The sequence below is a fragment of the Manis javanica genome, chromosome 9, assembly GCF_040802235.1.
Source record: "Manis javanica isolate MJ-LG chromosome 9, MJ_LKY, whole genome shotgun sequence".
Lineage (NCBI taxonomy): Eukaryota > Metazoa > Chordata > Mammalia > Pholidota > Manidae > Manis > Manis javanica.
The window spans coordinates 461,751-475,430 of NC_133164.1; the positions used below are offsets into that span (position 1 = coordinate 461,751).

The 13,680-nt window shown below is 56.4% G+C and overlaps 1 protein-coding gene across 3 annotated transcripts in view; it reads right to left on the reverse strand.

Moving 5' to 3' along the window:
• Positions 1-11,656: 11,656 nt before the first annotated feature.
• The window catches only part of TMCO3 (transmembrane and coiled-coil domains 3), a 43,357-nt gene continuing 41,333 nt past the window's right edge, over positions 11,657-13,680 (reverse strand). For all 3 annotated transcript variants that reach the window (XM_073212301.1, XM_073212300.1, XM_073212298.1), the window contains one exon: positions 11,657-12,394. In XM_073212301.1, coding sequence (XP_073068402.1) covers positions 12,281-12,394 — 114 coding nt within the window. In that variant the 3' untranslated portion in view covers positions 11,657-12,280. The remainder of the gene's footprint in view (positions 12,395-13,680) is intronic.

Sequence of the window (13,680 nt, forward strand, 5' to 3'; positions counted from 1 at the left end):
GCGGCGGGCCGGCTCCCGCAGCGCGCCTGCGCGCCTTTTCGCGCCTTCGGCTCCCTCCTCCTCCTCCTCCCCGGGGCGGCCCGCGCGCTCGAGGGGATGGGGTGCGCGTGCGCGTGCGCGTGCACGAGCCCGCCGTAGGGGTGGGGGCGCAGGGCCCGTGGGGGCCGCGGCGGCTCACGCTTGGAAAGTGCGGGGTACGCCTGGGAGAATGGCCTACGGGTGCACGGGTGCGTTTGGAGAGGAGCCCGGGGCGCATGTGTGCACTTGGAGAGGGCCGGGGGGTGCACGTGTGCGCTTGGAAAGGGCCCAGGGGGCGCACACTCGGAGGGGGCTGGAGGTGCACACGTGCGCTTGGAGAGGGGTCGAGGGCGCGCGCGTGCACTTGGAGAAGGCCTGGGACTACAGGAAGGGAGGAGAGGGGCCGGGTGGCCGTGTGCATGTGGAGCGGGTACCCATGTGCACTCGGAAGGTCCAAGGCTGTGAGTGTGCACTTAGAGGAGTGCACACGGAGAGGGGGCCGGGGTGTGCGTGTGCATATAGCTGTTTATGTGGACCTGAGCAGGAAAGGAGGCTGGGCGTGTGCGCGTGTGTGCTCTCGTGCAGGAGAAAGGCTGGGTCTGCACATGGGGGTGTTTGCAGGCGCTTCTGTGTTCGCCTGCAGCCGCCAGGCCCATCCATGCCCGGCCTCCTCCTGGTCGCGCCCTCGTACAGAGAGCTCATCACTGGGTGGGCCTGGTGCACCCTGAGTCCTGGAGCCTTGTCCCCGGCTGGAGCCTGCAGGGCTAGGGTGGCAGTGGACTGAGGGCCAGAGACCCAGCGGAGGGCAGGCTGGCCTGGAGCCCAAAGTTGAGGGCTGTATCAGGTGAAGTGTGCAGGAAAGTGGGGGTGGCTGCTGACGTCTCAGAGGGGCACAGAATTTGCCAGCAGGGCAGGTCTTATATCAGGGTTCACAGTTTAACCCTCATTGCTGCTCACGCCCACTTCTGCATCTCGACTGATGGACCAGTTTAACTGTTTACACCGCAGTTAGCACTGGTTCCTCTCTGAAGACAGCAGAAATGTTCACCTTCTTTGTGCAGATTGCACACTGTGGGGGTGACAGAGGTGAACTAAAGGGTCTGGGAGGGAACACTAGGTCCTGCAGGCAGAGTGGCCTTACCTCTGTACTGGTGAAGTTGACACGGCATCCCACCCATGAGCAGCCCCATGTCCCTCCATGCTCCTCTCTGCTTCCTTGGAATCCTTTATTTTTTACTGTATTTGAATATTTACCCCCAGACAGCCAGGAACTCCACTCCCAGGCTTTGGACCCAGGTACACAGGGCAGCAAGCCTCTTGGCAAGAGCTGGGGGCTCAGAAGTGACAGGATCAGAGGACAGACCTTCAGCCTCCCCAAATTTAAGGGTCCAGTAACTAGACAGTATGTGCACAAATAACCACTGCTAATACTCAAAATAATTTTGACACAAAAATCACTGGTAGTGAAACTCAGAACTCACAAGAGCAGCGAAAGCTCACCAAGGCACCACTTTTCTTGGGAAAAGGACAAAAAGTTGTTCTTTTTACTCTCTATAGTCAAATTCCCACAGAACTCCCATTTCTGTGTTAAAAGGTAACAATTTAAAAATTTTGGATGGATTTTTGCCTTGCCCTGAAATCTCCAGAATGGATTTCAGAACGCAGCCTTGCTGCTGAGTGGTGAGCCCCCAGCCCCCATAGCCATCTGCCCGCCACAGCCCGTCTGCACATCTGGGGCGTGGGCTGTCCAGGAGGCGTGCTGCCCAGGGTGCGTGCTTTCGGGTGCTGACTTGACCGGCATCCTAGTGGCGGGTTCTGCCCCGTGTCACTGTCCAGGATGCCACATGATGAGGCTTCTACGTCCATTAGAAGAGTACTCAGGGCCTTCCCAGGAAAAGCCCCCATTTCCCAGAAACTCCCCTTTCTTTGTGTCTGCTCTGTGGGGCCTCAGGGCACCATACAGACCCATTCAACACCCCCACTAAAGTGCCCTTTAAAAAGGAGAGATTTGCTAATCTCTTCAAAACTAATTCTACATCTGTTTGTTAAAAACCCAATTTGTCTCTGGTTCCCTCCGTGACACTGGCCTGTTCTCCAGCCATTCCGTTTTCCACATCTGGGGTCCCTGCAGTGATGGCAGCTCGAGAGGTGAGCAGATGGGGAGGTGGGCCAGGTCATGGGGCTTGTGGGGGACTGTTCCTGGGTACGGACCTGTGACATTTTCTCACTCTTTGGTAAAACATAAAGGCATGTTTAGAAAACTGTATATCATAAAATGTAAGTAAATCAGTACGCTTGTTCAACCTCAAGATAAATCCCCTGGCTTTCACCCCAAAGAGACCACACTTCTAAGGCCTGCCTATAGCGCAGTTCTGCATCCCACCCCATGCCTTGACACATGAAGGCATCCTTATTTCTCTTTTACTCTTCCTCACATCATGATTCCTGTTGAAAATTCCCAGTCAGATCCAAAGTCACCCTCCTGGAAGGAAGGCCAGTCCTTTAACTCTCTTGTATTAACATGCTGTTAATATCACTCAGCCTTAAAAGCGTGCACGATCCTTCATAAGCCAAAGTCATGGTCCTTTAAAAAGTAGCCTTTGGACCTTACAGATTCTAGAAGATCACAGCATCGAGCTCACTCAGATTTGTCTTACCAGCCCTGTTGACCGCTTAGACACCATTCATCTGTCTTTCATCTGAAATGTTCTCTGGCTGTTGCAATGATAGAAATCCCTGTCATTCCATCACAATTCTTCTAGTGTTCCTTCTGTAAACCTTCACATTGCTCTGGCTAAGATGAGAGATACTAAGATAGTTTTTGATGGGATCCCATGTCTCATTGCGTCCTTGACAGAACCCATCTTCCATCAGCCAGGAGTGAAGGCACCACAAGAGCCTATAGACAGTCTAAGGGACGTGGCCTTCGGTGCAACTGCATGCTTTCAGTCACTTCTGCTACCTACCTATGCACAAGCCTTACGCCCTCTGAGAAGGGCCCCAGGCCCGCCCACTAGTATGCCGAGATGGAGGGAAGTCGTGTGACCTTGGTAAGCACTCTCAGCCCCCTGGATGCTCCAGTGCCTTTAGCAGCGAAACAAATAGATTAAAAAACAGTTTTTTGATAAGAAGACAACAATTTCAAGCTTTCCCTTTTTGCCACTCCCCACTTACCAAACATTCTTGAGCTCTGAATACATGCCAGAAAGCACTCTGATACTGCACAGAATTGTAAGATAGAGGGTCGCTCACAGTCAAACCAGAGAGACAGATTCACATACAACCATGACGTAAGGAGACAAGGCTTTGCTCATGAACGGGAGGGGGTATTACAGAAGCACAGAGCAAGCCCCGATTACATCTCTGCAGGAGTCCAGGAGGGCTTCACAGAGGTGAGGTTTGAGATGGACTGTGACCGGCTGAGGATATATATGGGTGGGTGTGTGTTTGCACATACAGAAAAGGACGCATCTTGGAGTATGCTCATCGCTGTTTACAGCCCTGTCTTAGCTTGGGCTGTATAAGAAAACAGCACAGATTGGGTGGCTGGTAAACAGCAGAGTCCAAGATCAGGGAGCCAGACCAGCAGGACCAGGTTCTGGTGAGAGCCCACTTCCCGACTTGCCGACAGCCGCCTTCTCATCTTATCCTCAAGTAGCAGAGGACACAAGCCAGCACTCAGGCCTCTCCCGGTGGGCAAGAAGCCCACTCACAGGGATCTACCTTGGGACCTAATGACCTCCCAAAGGGCCCACCTCCAGATACCACCTGTAGGAGAGGAGAAATTATTCCCCCTCTATTCTAAGCTCTTGGCTGGGGTTCCTGTAACAAAAGACAGAGAAACAAGAGAAAAAAAGTTTAACTTGTATAAACTTCCTCATGTATACATGGGTATCCAGGGAAAGGTGAGTAACTCAGAAGTGGCTGAGAATTCAGGTGGAGTACCATCTTCAGATAAAGACAAAGAAAACTGCTAGGGGGTCAGGTCTGGAGCAGTGGTGGGAAGATGCAGTGAACACAGGTAAGGTCTGTGGCGCGGACGTGAGCCCCTGCCTTCCTCACTGGTGAGTCTGTGACTTGCCATCCATCCCCTCCTAGTACAGAGGGAGACACCCTTTCAAGTGGAGATTTCCTTTAGAATGTAAATCTCCCCACACTGGAGGGCAATTTGTACTGTTTTCGGAGCTTCTCCAGTTTCTCAAAATAATCCTGTGCAGCAGAGGCCATCTTGGGGTGGCTTATTCTGCCCCCCTCCACACCACATTGGGGATTAGATTTCAACCTAAGAGTGTGGAGGGACTGCGAATGTTCACGCCAAAACAGTGCCCTTGGGGTGGCCAGGGCCGCGCCTCGCTGTAAGGGCAGCTGGAGGTGCAGCCGTCCTTGGCCTGGGCCACGCCAGAGCGTTCACAGGCGCATGGAGGACAAGGGCAGAGACAGCTTCTGGGAGGCGGCCGTCTGCCCTGAACGACGGAGGGAGACGTGTGTTCCAGAGAGAAGCCCACCGTGGTAGGGAGGGGAGATGGGCCTGCACAGCACATCCTTGAGCGGTGTTCGGAGACCACAGCATGTGAAGATTGTACTGGTTTTATTCAACAGTTCGTGAATCAGGGAACTGCCATCCAGCAGACAGCAGGCATCTCTGTGGCGCGGGACAAAACGGAGGCTCTTGTCGGCAGGAGGAGGCGGAAAAGGGGAGTCCCCAGCTACGTGGACTGCCCCAGGCGGGGCGGCCTTCCTTTGGGGCAGGTGGAGGTCCCTCACGTGGGTTGTCTCACCAGTGCCAACAGGGAAATTCCAGGCGGACTGGTCCAAGGTCGCTCTCCTGGAAGAGGCTGAAACTGCAGTCAGATTTCAGCAAAGTCTTGGTTTGGTGAGGCGGGCATAGCGTGAGGGATGCCATGTGGGGCCCGCTGTTCCCTTGCTAACAGAGGAGTCAGGTGCAGGGACTAACCCTGGGGCTGCAGAGGGCTGGGTGGTCCACATGGCATCTGGAGGCACCGCCCCAGCTCCCTGCTGTGCGTGGGAGCCTGGGGTGGCGGCTCCTTCCAGCTCTCTGCCTTCAGGGCGCTGTGCCCTTCTGGCTTCCAGGCTGGCAGGTGGCACCTACCTGTCACCGACATTGGTAAGAACACATTTCCTACATATCAGGAGCTGCTTCAGATCCAACAGCCTCCACATGGATGAAAGGGGTGCGGCAGTGGGAAAGGGCAGGTCAGCCCCAAGGGTCCCAGGCCACAGGAGGTGGGGTGATGTGCCATCAGGACCAGGGAGTTGGGGGACAGGGGCGGCTGGGCTGTGAGGATGGGGGGGCGGTCTGGGGAGAGGGTTTCTGACAGCCGAGCTCTAGGCTGGGGAGGAAAGGGAAACAGGCCTCAGGAGACATTCAGGGCGCGGGAGGGCACTCAAGACGGGCTCAGTGTGGAAGCTGTGCTGCGGGCAGGTGGCATCTGGATGCTGGGATGTGCTTCGGGGAAAGAAGCCCACCTTCTCCACCGCCCCTGCAGGGCCCTGCCCTCCCTTCCCTGTCCATGGCCCTAGGTCATGGGCCAGCTGCCCTCCTGCCATCTGACTGTGGTCAATGGTGCCTGTGTCCCTCTCGGTCCAGAGCTCCTGGAGGGGCCTCTTCCATGACCCATGCCCCAGGTGCCCTGCAGCCAACTGCCCACCCACACAGCTGCCCTGCTGGCCCACCAGCCCCCACAGACAGCCCCCACCTGTTCCTGCCGGGACCACAGCTGACCCAAGCTCTGAGCGTAGAAAGTGGCCTCGTGATGTGACTCAACTGCTCACAGAACCAAGCAAGGCTATTCTGAGTAGCGGGGCACGGCCAACAGTGTCACACGTGTGCCAGGATGCAGTGGGGTGAGAGGGGAAGGGGGCCATTCAGTCTGGCAGTCAGGTAAGCCATGCTCAGCAGAGCAGCTTCAACAGCACTGGGGAAGGGCAGGGATGAGGGCAGGGGCGGGGCAGAGGAGGGGGCAGGAGGGGTGGGCAGAAGGGCTGTGCAGGTGAAGGTCAGGAGATGGGGACCCGCAGTGCATACCTAGCTGTGCGCCTAGAGGACATCACTTAGAGCAGAGGTGGCAGAAAGCACCGAAGCAGGGTGGTGGGGCGCAGGGACAGGTGCGGTGGGGCATCCCGACCAGGGCTGCAGCCGGGGCAGCGGGGAGTGAGGGGCATCCGTGTGGCCCCTGTAACCTGTGCCCTTTCCCTAAGGGGGCCCGATGCACCCTAGCAGGCAAACCTGCCTCGCCTCCTTTTCTACACCCAAACCCCCAACTACAACACTTAATTTTCTCCACATTCTGTGACCAGAACCCAAATTCCTCTGGGGGAACCCATTTAAATGTCGGAGTTTCCTGGCCGCCCCCCTGGACCTCCAGAGGGGGTACCGATCAGCACCGCTCGTCGGTGAGGTCACCGGGCAGAATGCCGTCAGCGCTCCGTCGACCTCAGCCACACGGCCCCTGTGTGCGCCCGGCGGCTGGCACTGGAGATGGAGGCGAGTGGCTGCCCTGGCCCCGCTGCTGAAGCCAACTACCCCTGCCCTCTGCCGGCCAGTGCCAGGCCCTCGCTCCCGCCAACATGCGGTGGCCATGCCGCTGCGCTTTGGACATTCTCCTGAGAGGAGCCCGTTCTCCCCGTACACGTCTGCACAGATTCACAGCTGCCTCGTGCCCCATGGGGGCCCACAGTCCTGCCTGCGGACGCTGTCAGCAACTTCAACAGATTCACATTTTAAAACTGGCGGCTGCAGTGGGAGGATGTGTTGGGACAGGGCAGAGGGAGGGGAGGCATGGAGACAGGCACGTTGCCTGACCTCAGGCCCCCACCCGGCCACCTGAAGGCAGGCCGAGTGCCCCAGGTTCAGAGGATGGTGGGCCAAGCTCGAGCCCATCAGGTGGGAAGAGGCAAGGGTCCAGAGCAGAGGAAACGCAGGTGTGACTCCGCGAACCAGGACAGAGATGGGTGCTTGGCCCATGCTGAGCGCCACGGCAGCCCCGGGGCAGAGAGCGCTCATCGCTTCCCCCGGTCTTTTAGGGGTCTACATTCTCTGGGATCTGGTCAACTGTGGAGGCTGGACCAGAATAAATATAGGGGACCATCAAGAACCACCAGCATTATGGGGAGCAATGCAAACGTCACTCAAAGGCAGCCCCCCCACACTCAGCCGACCAAGCATATTTGGACCCAGTGACTGGGTCGAACTCACCGCGGAGTCGGAAGTGGAGCCGGCGGTCTGCAACCCTCGCACCGATAAGAGAGCAACGCCCAGGAGCGGTTGGCAGGCCGGCAGACGGAATGCCGGGCAGAAACACGGACTTGGTGTTCGCTCCGTGAGGTGTGAGGGCGCTAAGGGCTGCCGGGAAGGGCTGGCCTGCAAGTGAACTGCCCGTTTGTTGCTTGTCATCCTGGAAGAAGTGCGGAGAGGTGTGGATTTGGAGTCAGCTGCCCTTGGCACGACCTTGGGACCTGTTCTCACAGTGCTGCAGGGGTGAGCCTGGAGTCGGCCGGGTTGGCCCTGTGAGTACAGAGCTGGGCTCCCCAGGGGACACGCGGAGGCGAGGTCCCAGCGCCCGCAGCTCCTCCTGCCCCCCGTTGCCTGCAGCTCCTGAGGGGAGGAGCGGCCGGCTGGAGGCTGCAGCGTTCAAGGCGAGGGCTGGGGGGCTTGGGTGCTTTACGATCTTGAGTGATGAGCGAGTTTGGACTCTTGCATCACCAGACTTTATCATTTCTAATTATTCTCCTCTTTTAAATTGCCTACGAGGTTTGGAATAGTCTTTCTTCTTTGCTATCTCGGACCTCTTCTCTTTCTCTATGTCTGTCTAATCCTCCTATTTCAAGTAAAAGTTTTGAAGGGAAATGGCAATTAGTAACACTTTCAAAACTGTATGGGAATCTGGAGGCCCAGGCTTGCTGCCCGTGCAGCGGGCAGCTGCCTGCACCCTGGGACGTGGCTGCCCAGCCAGGGCCATGCAACCAGGATCTCCTAGCTCCAGTGTCCGGCCAGCTCTGCAGGACCGCAGCGGCGCTGGCAGAGAAATGCCCACCACCTTGTGCCCCGAGGGTGGTTGGTGAGAGGGGCCCCTCGTCTCCGAGGCTGTGAGCTGTGTTCTGGCTCCGTTTCCAGCCACCGGGCTAGCGGGACGTCCTCTGCCTGGGGTTTGAAATGTGCCAAGCTACGGCTGGTGTCCCGAGACCTTCCTCCCCAGGGAAGCAGCTGTGGGGTCCCATCCTCAGCCCGCCCCGACAGCTCTGGGGGAGTCTGCAGAGGGGCCCTCTGCTCCCCCAGCCTCCCATCTTGCCTGCGCCTGACTCCCCCTGCCTCCTGCAGGTCCTCCAATTCTCCTAAGAGCTTTTGGCTTTTGTAAAACACACACCAGCTAATTCTGTCCTGCAAATGACCCTGATCCACCATGAAACGTGAAGAGCCCATTTTGAGGAAGTAAAGGGAATTTATGTGAGGAGGAAAGACTTATCTCCAAGTAGTGCCCGGTCCCCGCAGTGCGGGCTCCTTTAATCCGCAAGAGGGTCCAGGGAGCCACAGAGGGACGCATGGAGCACCTTCTCCTGCAGGACGCTGCACCTTCTTCTCAGGCAGATTGACCCGGGAACAACCACCCAGGACACGCACAGCCTGCAGGGCCTCACTCCGTGTCCAGGCGGAGAGGTCCCAGGAACCATCATCCGACAGGACTGCCTCCCTCAAGGCCTCCTGCTGAAGGGAGAGGCCCCTTTGGTGTATGACTGTGCCCTGGACTGCAGCTGGAGTGACTCCTCTGACCGACACCCCCAACGGCACAGCCTGCACCGTGGTGTTTCTCCACTGGTCCTTTACTTTATTTGTGAGTCATGAAAGAACCAGGTGCCGCTCAGACAGAGTCCCGGCACAGCTCTGCACTGACAGCTGCCCTCTCCCCACGGGCACGCGGCCTCCCCCGCCTCCTGAACCTGAACTTCACTGAGTGGCCCCAAGCAGAAGCCTCAGAGCTGCCTGTTGGCTGAGGCGTGGAGCAGACTGCCCTGCTAGGCACCAGGCGGTGAGCAGAAGGGGCTGGAGCCAGGGAGGATGCCCAGCGTGTGGCCACCATCCCCTCTCTGTGTCTGCTGGGGTGGCGGTGTGACCACCTCTCTCCCGGGGTCTCCTGGTGGTCCTGAGCCTGCAGCCCTCACCCCACTGGTTCACAGGCCCAGGGCCTGTCTCCCCCCAGCCCCCGACATGCCTGCTTCCAGCCTTCTGGGTCATGCTTTTCTAAACCAGTGGCTTCAGGTGCTCTGTCACACACATGCATCGCCCACGCGTGTTGGTCACGCTGAGCCCAAGGTTCTTGGAACAGCGCTTCCCTGGCTGGCTGGGCGCGGAAACTGGTCTCGCCCTCCAGGGAGGCTACCTTTGGAGGGGCTCTGCTCTGGGCAGCCCCGGGGGCTCAGCAAGGCGGTGCAGCTCTGCTCCTGGCTTGGAGACGGCCTGGGTTTGCTCGTGCAGCAAGCGCTCAGCAAGGACCATGGCGAGACCCTGCTTCTTGTGCATGGCCCTGGGCCAAGGGCACCAGCAGAGCCCAGAAGTGTGTTGGGATGCTCATCCTCAGGCCCTCCCGGACCGGTGGGGTCTGAAACTCTGGGTTTGGACGGGCCAACTGGATCCTGGTGCTCTAGAACTTGGGAGCCACTGGGCTGCACGGCAGGCATCCTCCAAGGGCAGCCCACGCCGTCCTAAGCAGGTGGAAGCTGCAGGAACGACCTGCACCCAGGGTCCGCTCCTGGTTTGCCCTCAGTGGCATCTGCTGTGTGTTTTCTGGGGGGTCCCTATGCCAGGCTTGCTGCTGCCTTGGGACTTGCACCTCAGAAGGCATCAGAGAGTGGTGGCAGTTCATGCCCCTGAGGTCCTGTGGAGAATGCGATGCAGGCAGGGGACTGCCTCCAAGAAAACACTGGTGGCATTGCTTGAGCACACACATGCTCCACCTGCGCGCACCTGCCCTACCCGTGCACACCTTCCACACCTGTGCACATCTGCCCCACCTGCACGCACCTACCACCTGCACACTTGCACACATCTGCCCCACCTGCACACACATGTGCACTTTCCACACCTGCCCGACCTGCATGCACCTACCACACCTGTGCACACCTGCAGACACCTGTCCATACCTGCCGTAACTGCACACCTGCCACACTAGAACACTGTCCCAGAGGCTGTAACGGGGTCACATCTACAACCCCTGCCCACTGCTCTGATATTGTGGCTGGTGCAGAGGCTTAATTTTTGTATCTGTTGCTTCAGCAGCTGACCTCCCACAGGAGATCTGCTGCCGTGGCCGCTGGCACCTGGCTGTGCCACACGTGATCACTCGGCCATCTGGTGTCTGACCCCATCTCCCAAGGCTGAAGGGCCGAAACAGGCTCCCTGACACAGCAGTGCTGAGCCTTCCATCCAGGCTTCCGGTCATGTGGGCTGAGGCAGCTGGTCGCCGCCATCTGCTCTCCGCACCCGGAGCACAGCTCTGGACCAGGGTGGCCACCCGGCAGGAGCTTGGGAGCCCCAGGGCACCACTGTCCCCAGGCAGAGTGGGGCTCTGACACAGGCGACTCTCCGGCCCGTCTCAGAGGCCGACAGAGCAGGAATGGGCCCAGGTGACACCGAGGATCAGGACACCTCTCCCCCGGCACACCCGTGGGGGGGCACTTCCTTGCTGTGTTTCGGGGCACACGGACACACTCCTATTTCCTGAAGAGCTGGCCGCAGCTCTTCAGGACACCACTGGGGCTGGCTTGTGGGGCCGAAGACTCTCTAAGGAGACTTCTGGGCAGGCAGGTCTTCAGAAGGGTTTCCTGTTGTCCAGGACTGTGATTTTGTTAATTACTAATGAACTCATTACCAAGCTGATACGAACTCCATGTTTTGGGGATAACTTAATGTCATTTTTATTCAGTTCACCACAATTTAATAAGCTCCTGGTTCTGTCGTGGGTGCTGGAGACAGTGCCACACCACACACACCCCAGAAGCCTCTGAGCTCTCCCAGGTCGCCAGGTGACAGGCATGGAGACAAGGGGGTGTCACAGAGGGCAGGTGGGCCCAGCGCCCCCACCCTGCAGGGTCTGCACACCCAGCGATTCCAAGGGAATGGCACCCATCTGTAGGATTTTGACATGAATGAAACCAAGGCTATTTTTTTTAAATGAGTACATTTTACATAATTTCTCTATTGCTTTACTTCAGACTAGATATAACTCACTTCACCTTACAGTGTTCTAATTCATTACCGCAGTCCGTGATTTATACCTGCAACACATAACTACACCTGACATGTCAGTCCCTCCACTCCGAGAGCTCTGGTCAAATTGTTAGGCTCTTAAAGCCAATATTTACAGGACAACTCTGCCTTAAGGACCTTTTAGGCAAACTTTGTAAGGATCAGACCTTCACCTGTGTTAGTTTCTAAAATGGGGCAAGTAATAACCTAAATACACTTTTAAAATTTGAATTAGAATTTAGGCTTCACACACAGCTTTGGTTTAATTTGGCCTCTTAGAGAATAATGTGGCAACCTATGAATCACCTTGGTCTTTTAAAAATGGCAAAGATTAGTTCAACAAAAACCTAATCAAGGAAGATTTTCAATAAACTTCAATTACATTCTGATCATAAATGATTTTTATTAGTGAATGTATATTCTTGTGATTCAAAACCAAATATTGAAAAGAATGATATACTTAATAAAAACCAACATGAGTGTCTTATTTAAAATTGTTATAATAAAAAAGACATTCAGAAGGTATTTCTCATTTTAGAAAACATAAGCTTTGAGATTCAAAGTAACTTCCCAAACTCACTGCCAGAGTTAAGATCTCACACGACAGAACTGTTTAATAACAAATACCACAGACTACAACACTACAATTGTACAATAAATTAAAAAACTATTTTTCTTCACCAAAAAAATCACTAACTGAAGAAGTAACAATATAAAGTTGACATTAATTTCAGAAAAAAAGGCACATCCAGGCGAAACAGTCAAGGCGATCCGTAAAATGCAGTGTCACGTTTATACTGCGCAGGACCAGTTGAATGCAATGAATCACTCCGGAAGGCTCTGAAATACGGCAGGGACAGTCTGTGGAGCCAGGCAGACACGCCGCCGCCCCTGCAGAGCGCCGCGCTCACGACGCAGGAGTGGGAGCGGCCCCGCCAAGCCGTCGCATCACCCCATGCCACACACAGCTCTGCCCTGCGAAGCCTCCCCTTGTCCTGGTGCTCAGAGGCTCAACCGCCTCTCCGGCCGCGGCACACACTTTGTGATGGCAGCCCTCCACAGCACTGGGGCCAGCAGCAGGCTGAGCGTGGTCACGCTGAGGGTCAGGAGGTACACCTGCAATGGGTGAGGCCACGCATCACGTCAGGGTGAGGGGGTGCACCTGCTGCCCCTGACATGCCCTGCACAGCTGTGGATGGGAGGCGCACAGCCCTGTGCTTGGGGTCGTCCCTCGGCTGTGCCAGCAGCCAGACAGACCCTCAGGGCAGGCCTCCAAAGCAGCATGTGCAGACCCCATTCCCAGCAATGGCTTCTCGTGTTAACATCACTCAAACCTCCTCCACACTCACGGACATGAGGAGACAACCGGGTAATCTGAATGCTTGCCACTGGTTCTCATGTGCCAAACAGACTTTTCTATTCACTTGGCCCTTCGTTAGGCAGCAGGTGTGTGGAACCAAATATTCTTAAGAGTCACTTGACAGGGTGGGCTTTACCAGCCACATGGCTCCTGCTGGAGGGGCCTGCAAGGGGGCTGGCGGGGGCGTTGGCCGAGGGCAGGAGACGAGCCTCCGCCCTGACCCAATGGTTCACTGCGCCTACAGACATCAAAGAGGGCGAAGAGCAGAACTCGGGTGGCGGGAGAGACTAACAGGTCAGGGCTCCCTCTAGACAGAAACTACTCTCCACGAACATGTGTGTCTACAAAGCCGCAGTGTGAGAGCAGCCCGCAGCTGACTGGTTCTAAGCTGGGGAACAGAAACGCAGTGGACTTCCACACCTCCTAGTCCGCACGGGCGCGTGCAGTTCGCTGGCCCCAATGCACGTGTGACTCCTCATGGAACTGAGGGTTTGCAGGCAGGGTGCTGAGGCCTCCACACTGCCCCCTACTGTGCCCACTTGGCACAAAGCCCCTTGGTCCCCCTCTTGTGTTCACACACACAGCAGTGCCTACTCTGAGTCACAAATTCTTGTCCCAGTGCAGCACCACCGGTCCCAATCTCAGGGCTGACACACTGTTATCTGGCCCTGAAAGAAAACCGAGGTTCTTTCCTGACGAGAAACGCCAGAGCCACAACCCTCACCCTGCAGCCAAGCAGAAACCTCTTCCTTATCAAATTTAAAGTGACATCCATGGGTCAGCAAATGACAGTCATCAAGCTCTAATTCCCAGCCACTTAAAAAAAGGCAAATAAAGTTTAAAGACGGTGGAAATGAACATAACTGGACAGGAAAGAAATATAGGCGAACAACAGCAGGTGTAGAGGTGCAGACCCACCTGTATGCACTTGCACGCCCACAGGCACACCCACCCACACATGTGCACATACCCACACCTACACTTCTGCACACAGCACAAGTACACACAACTTCATGTCTGCAAGCACACCTGTATGTGCACA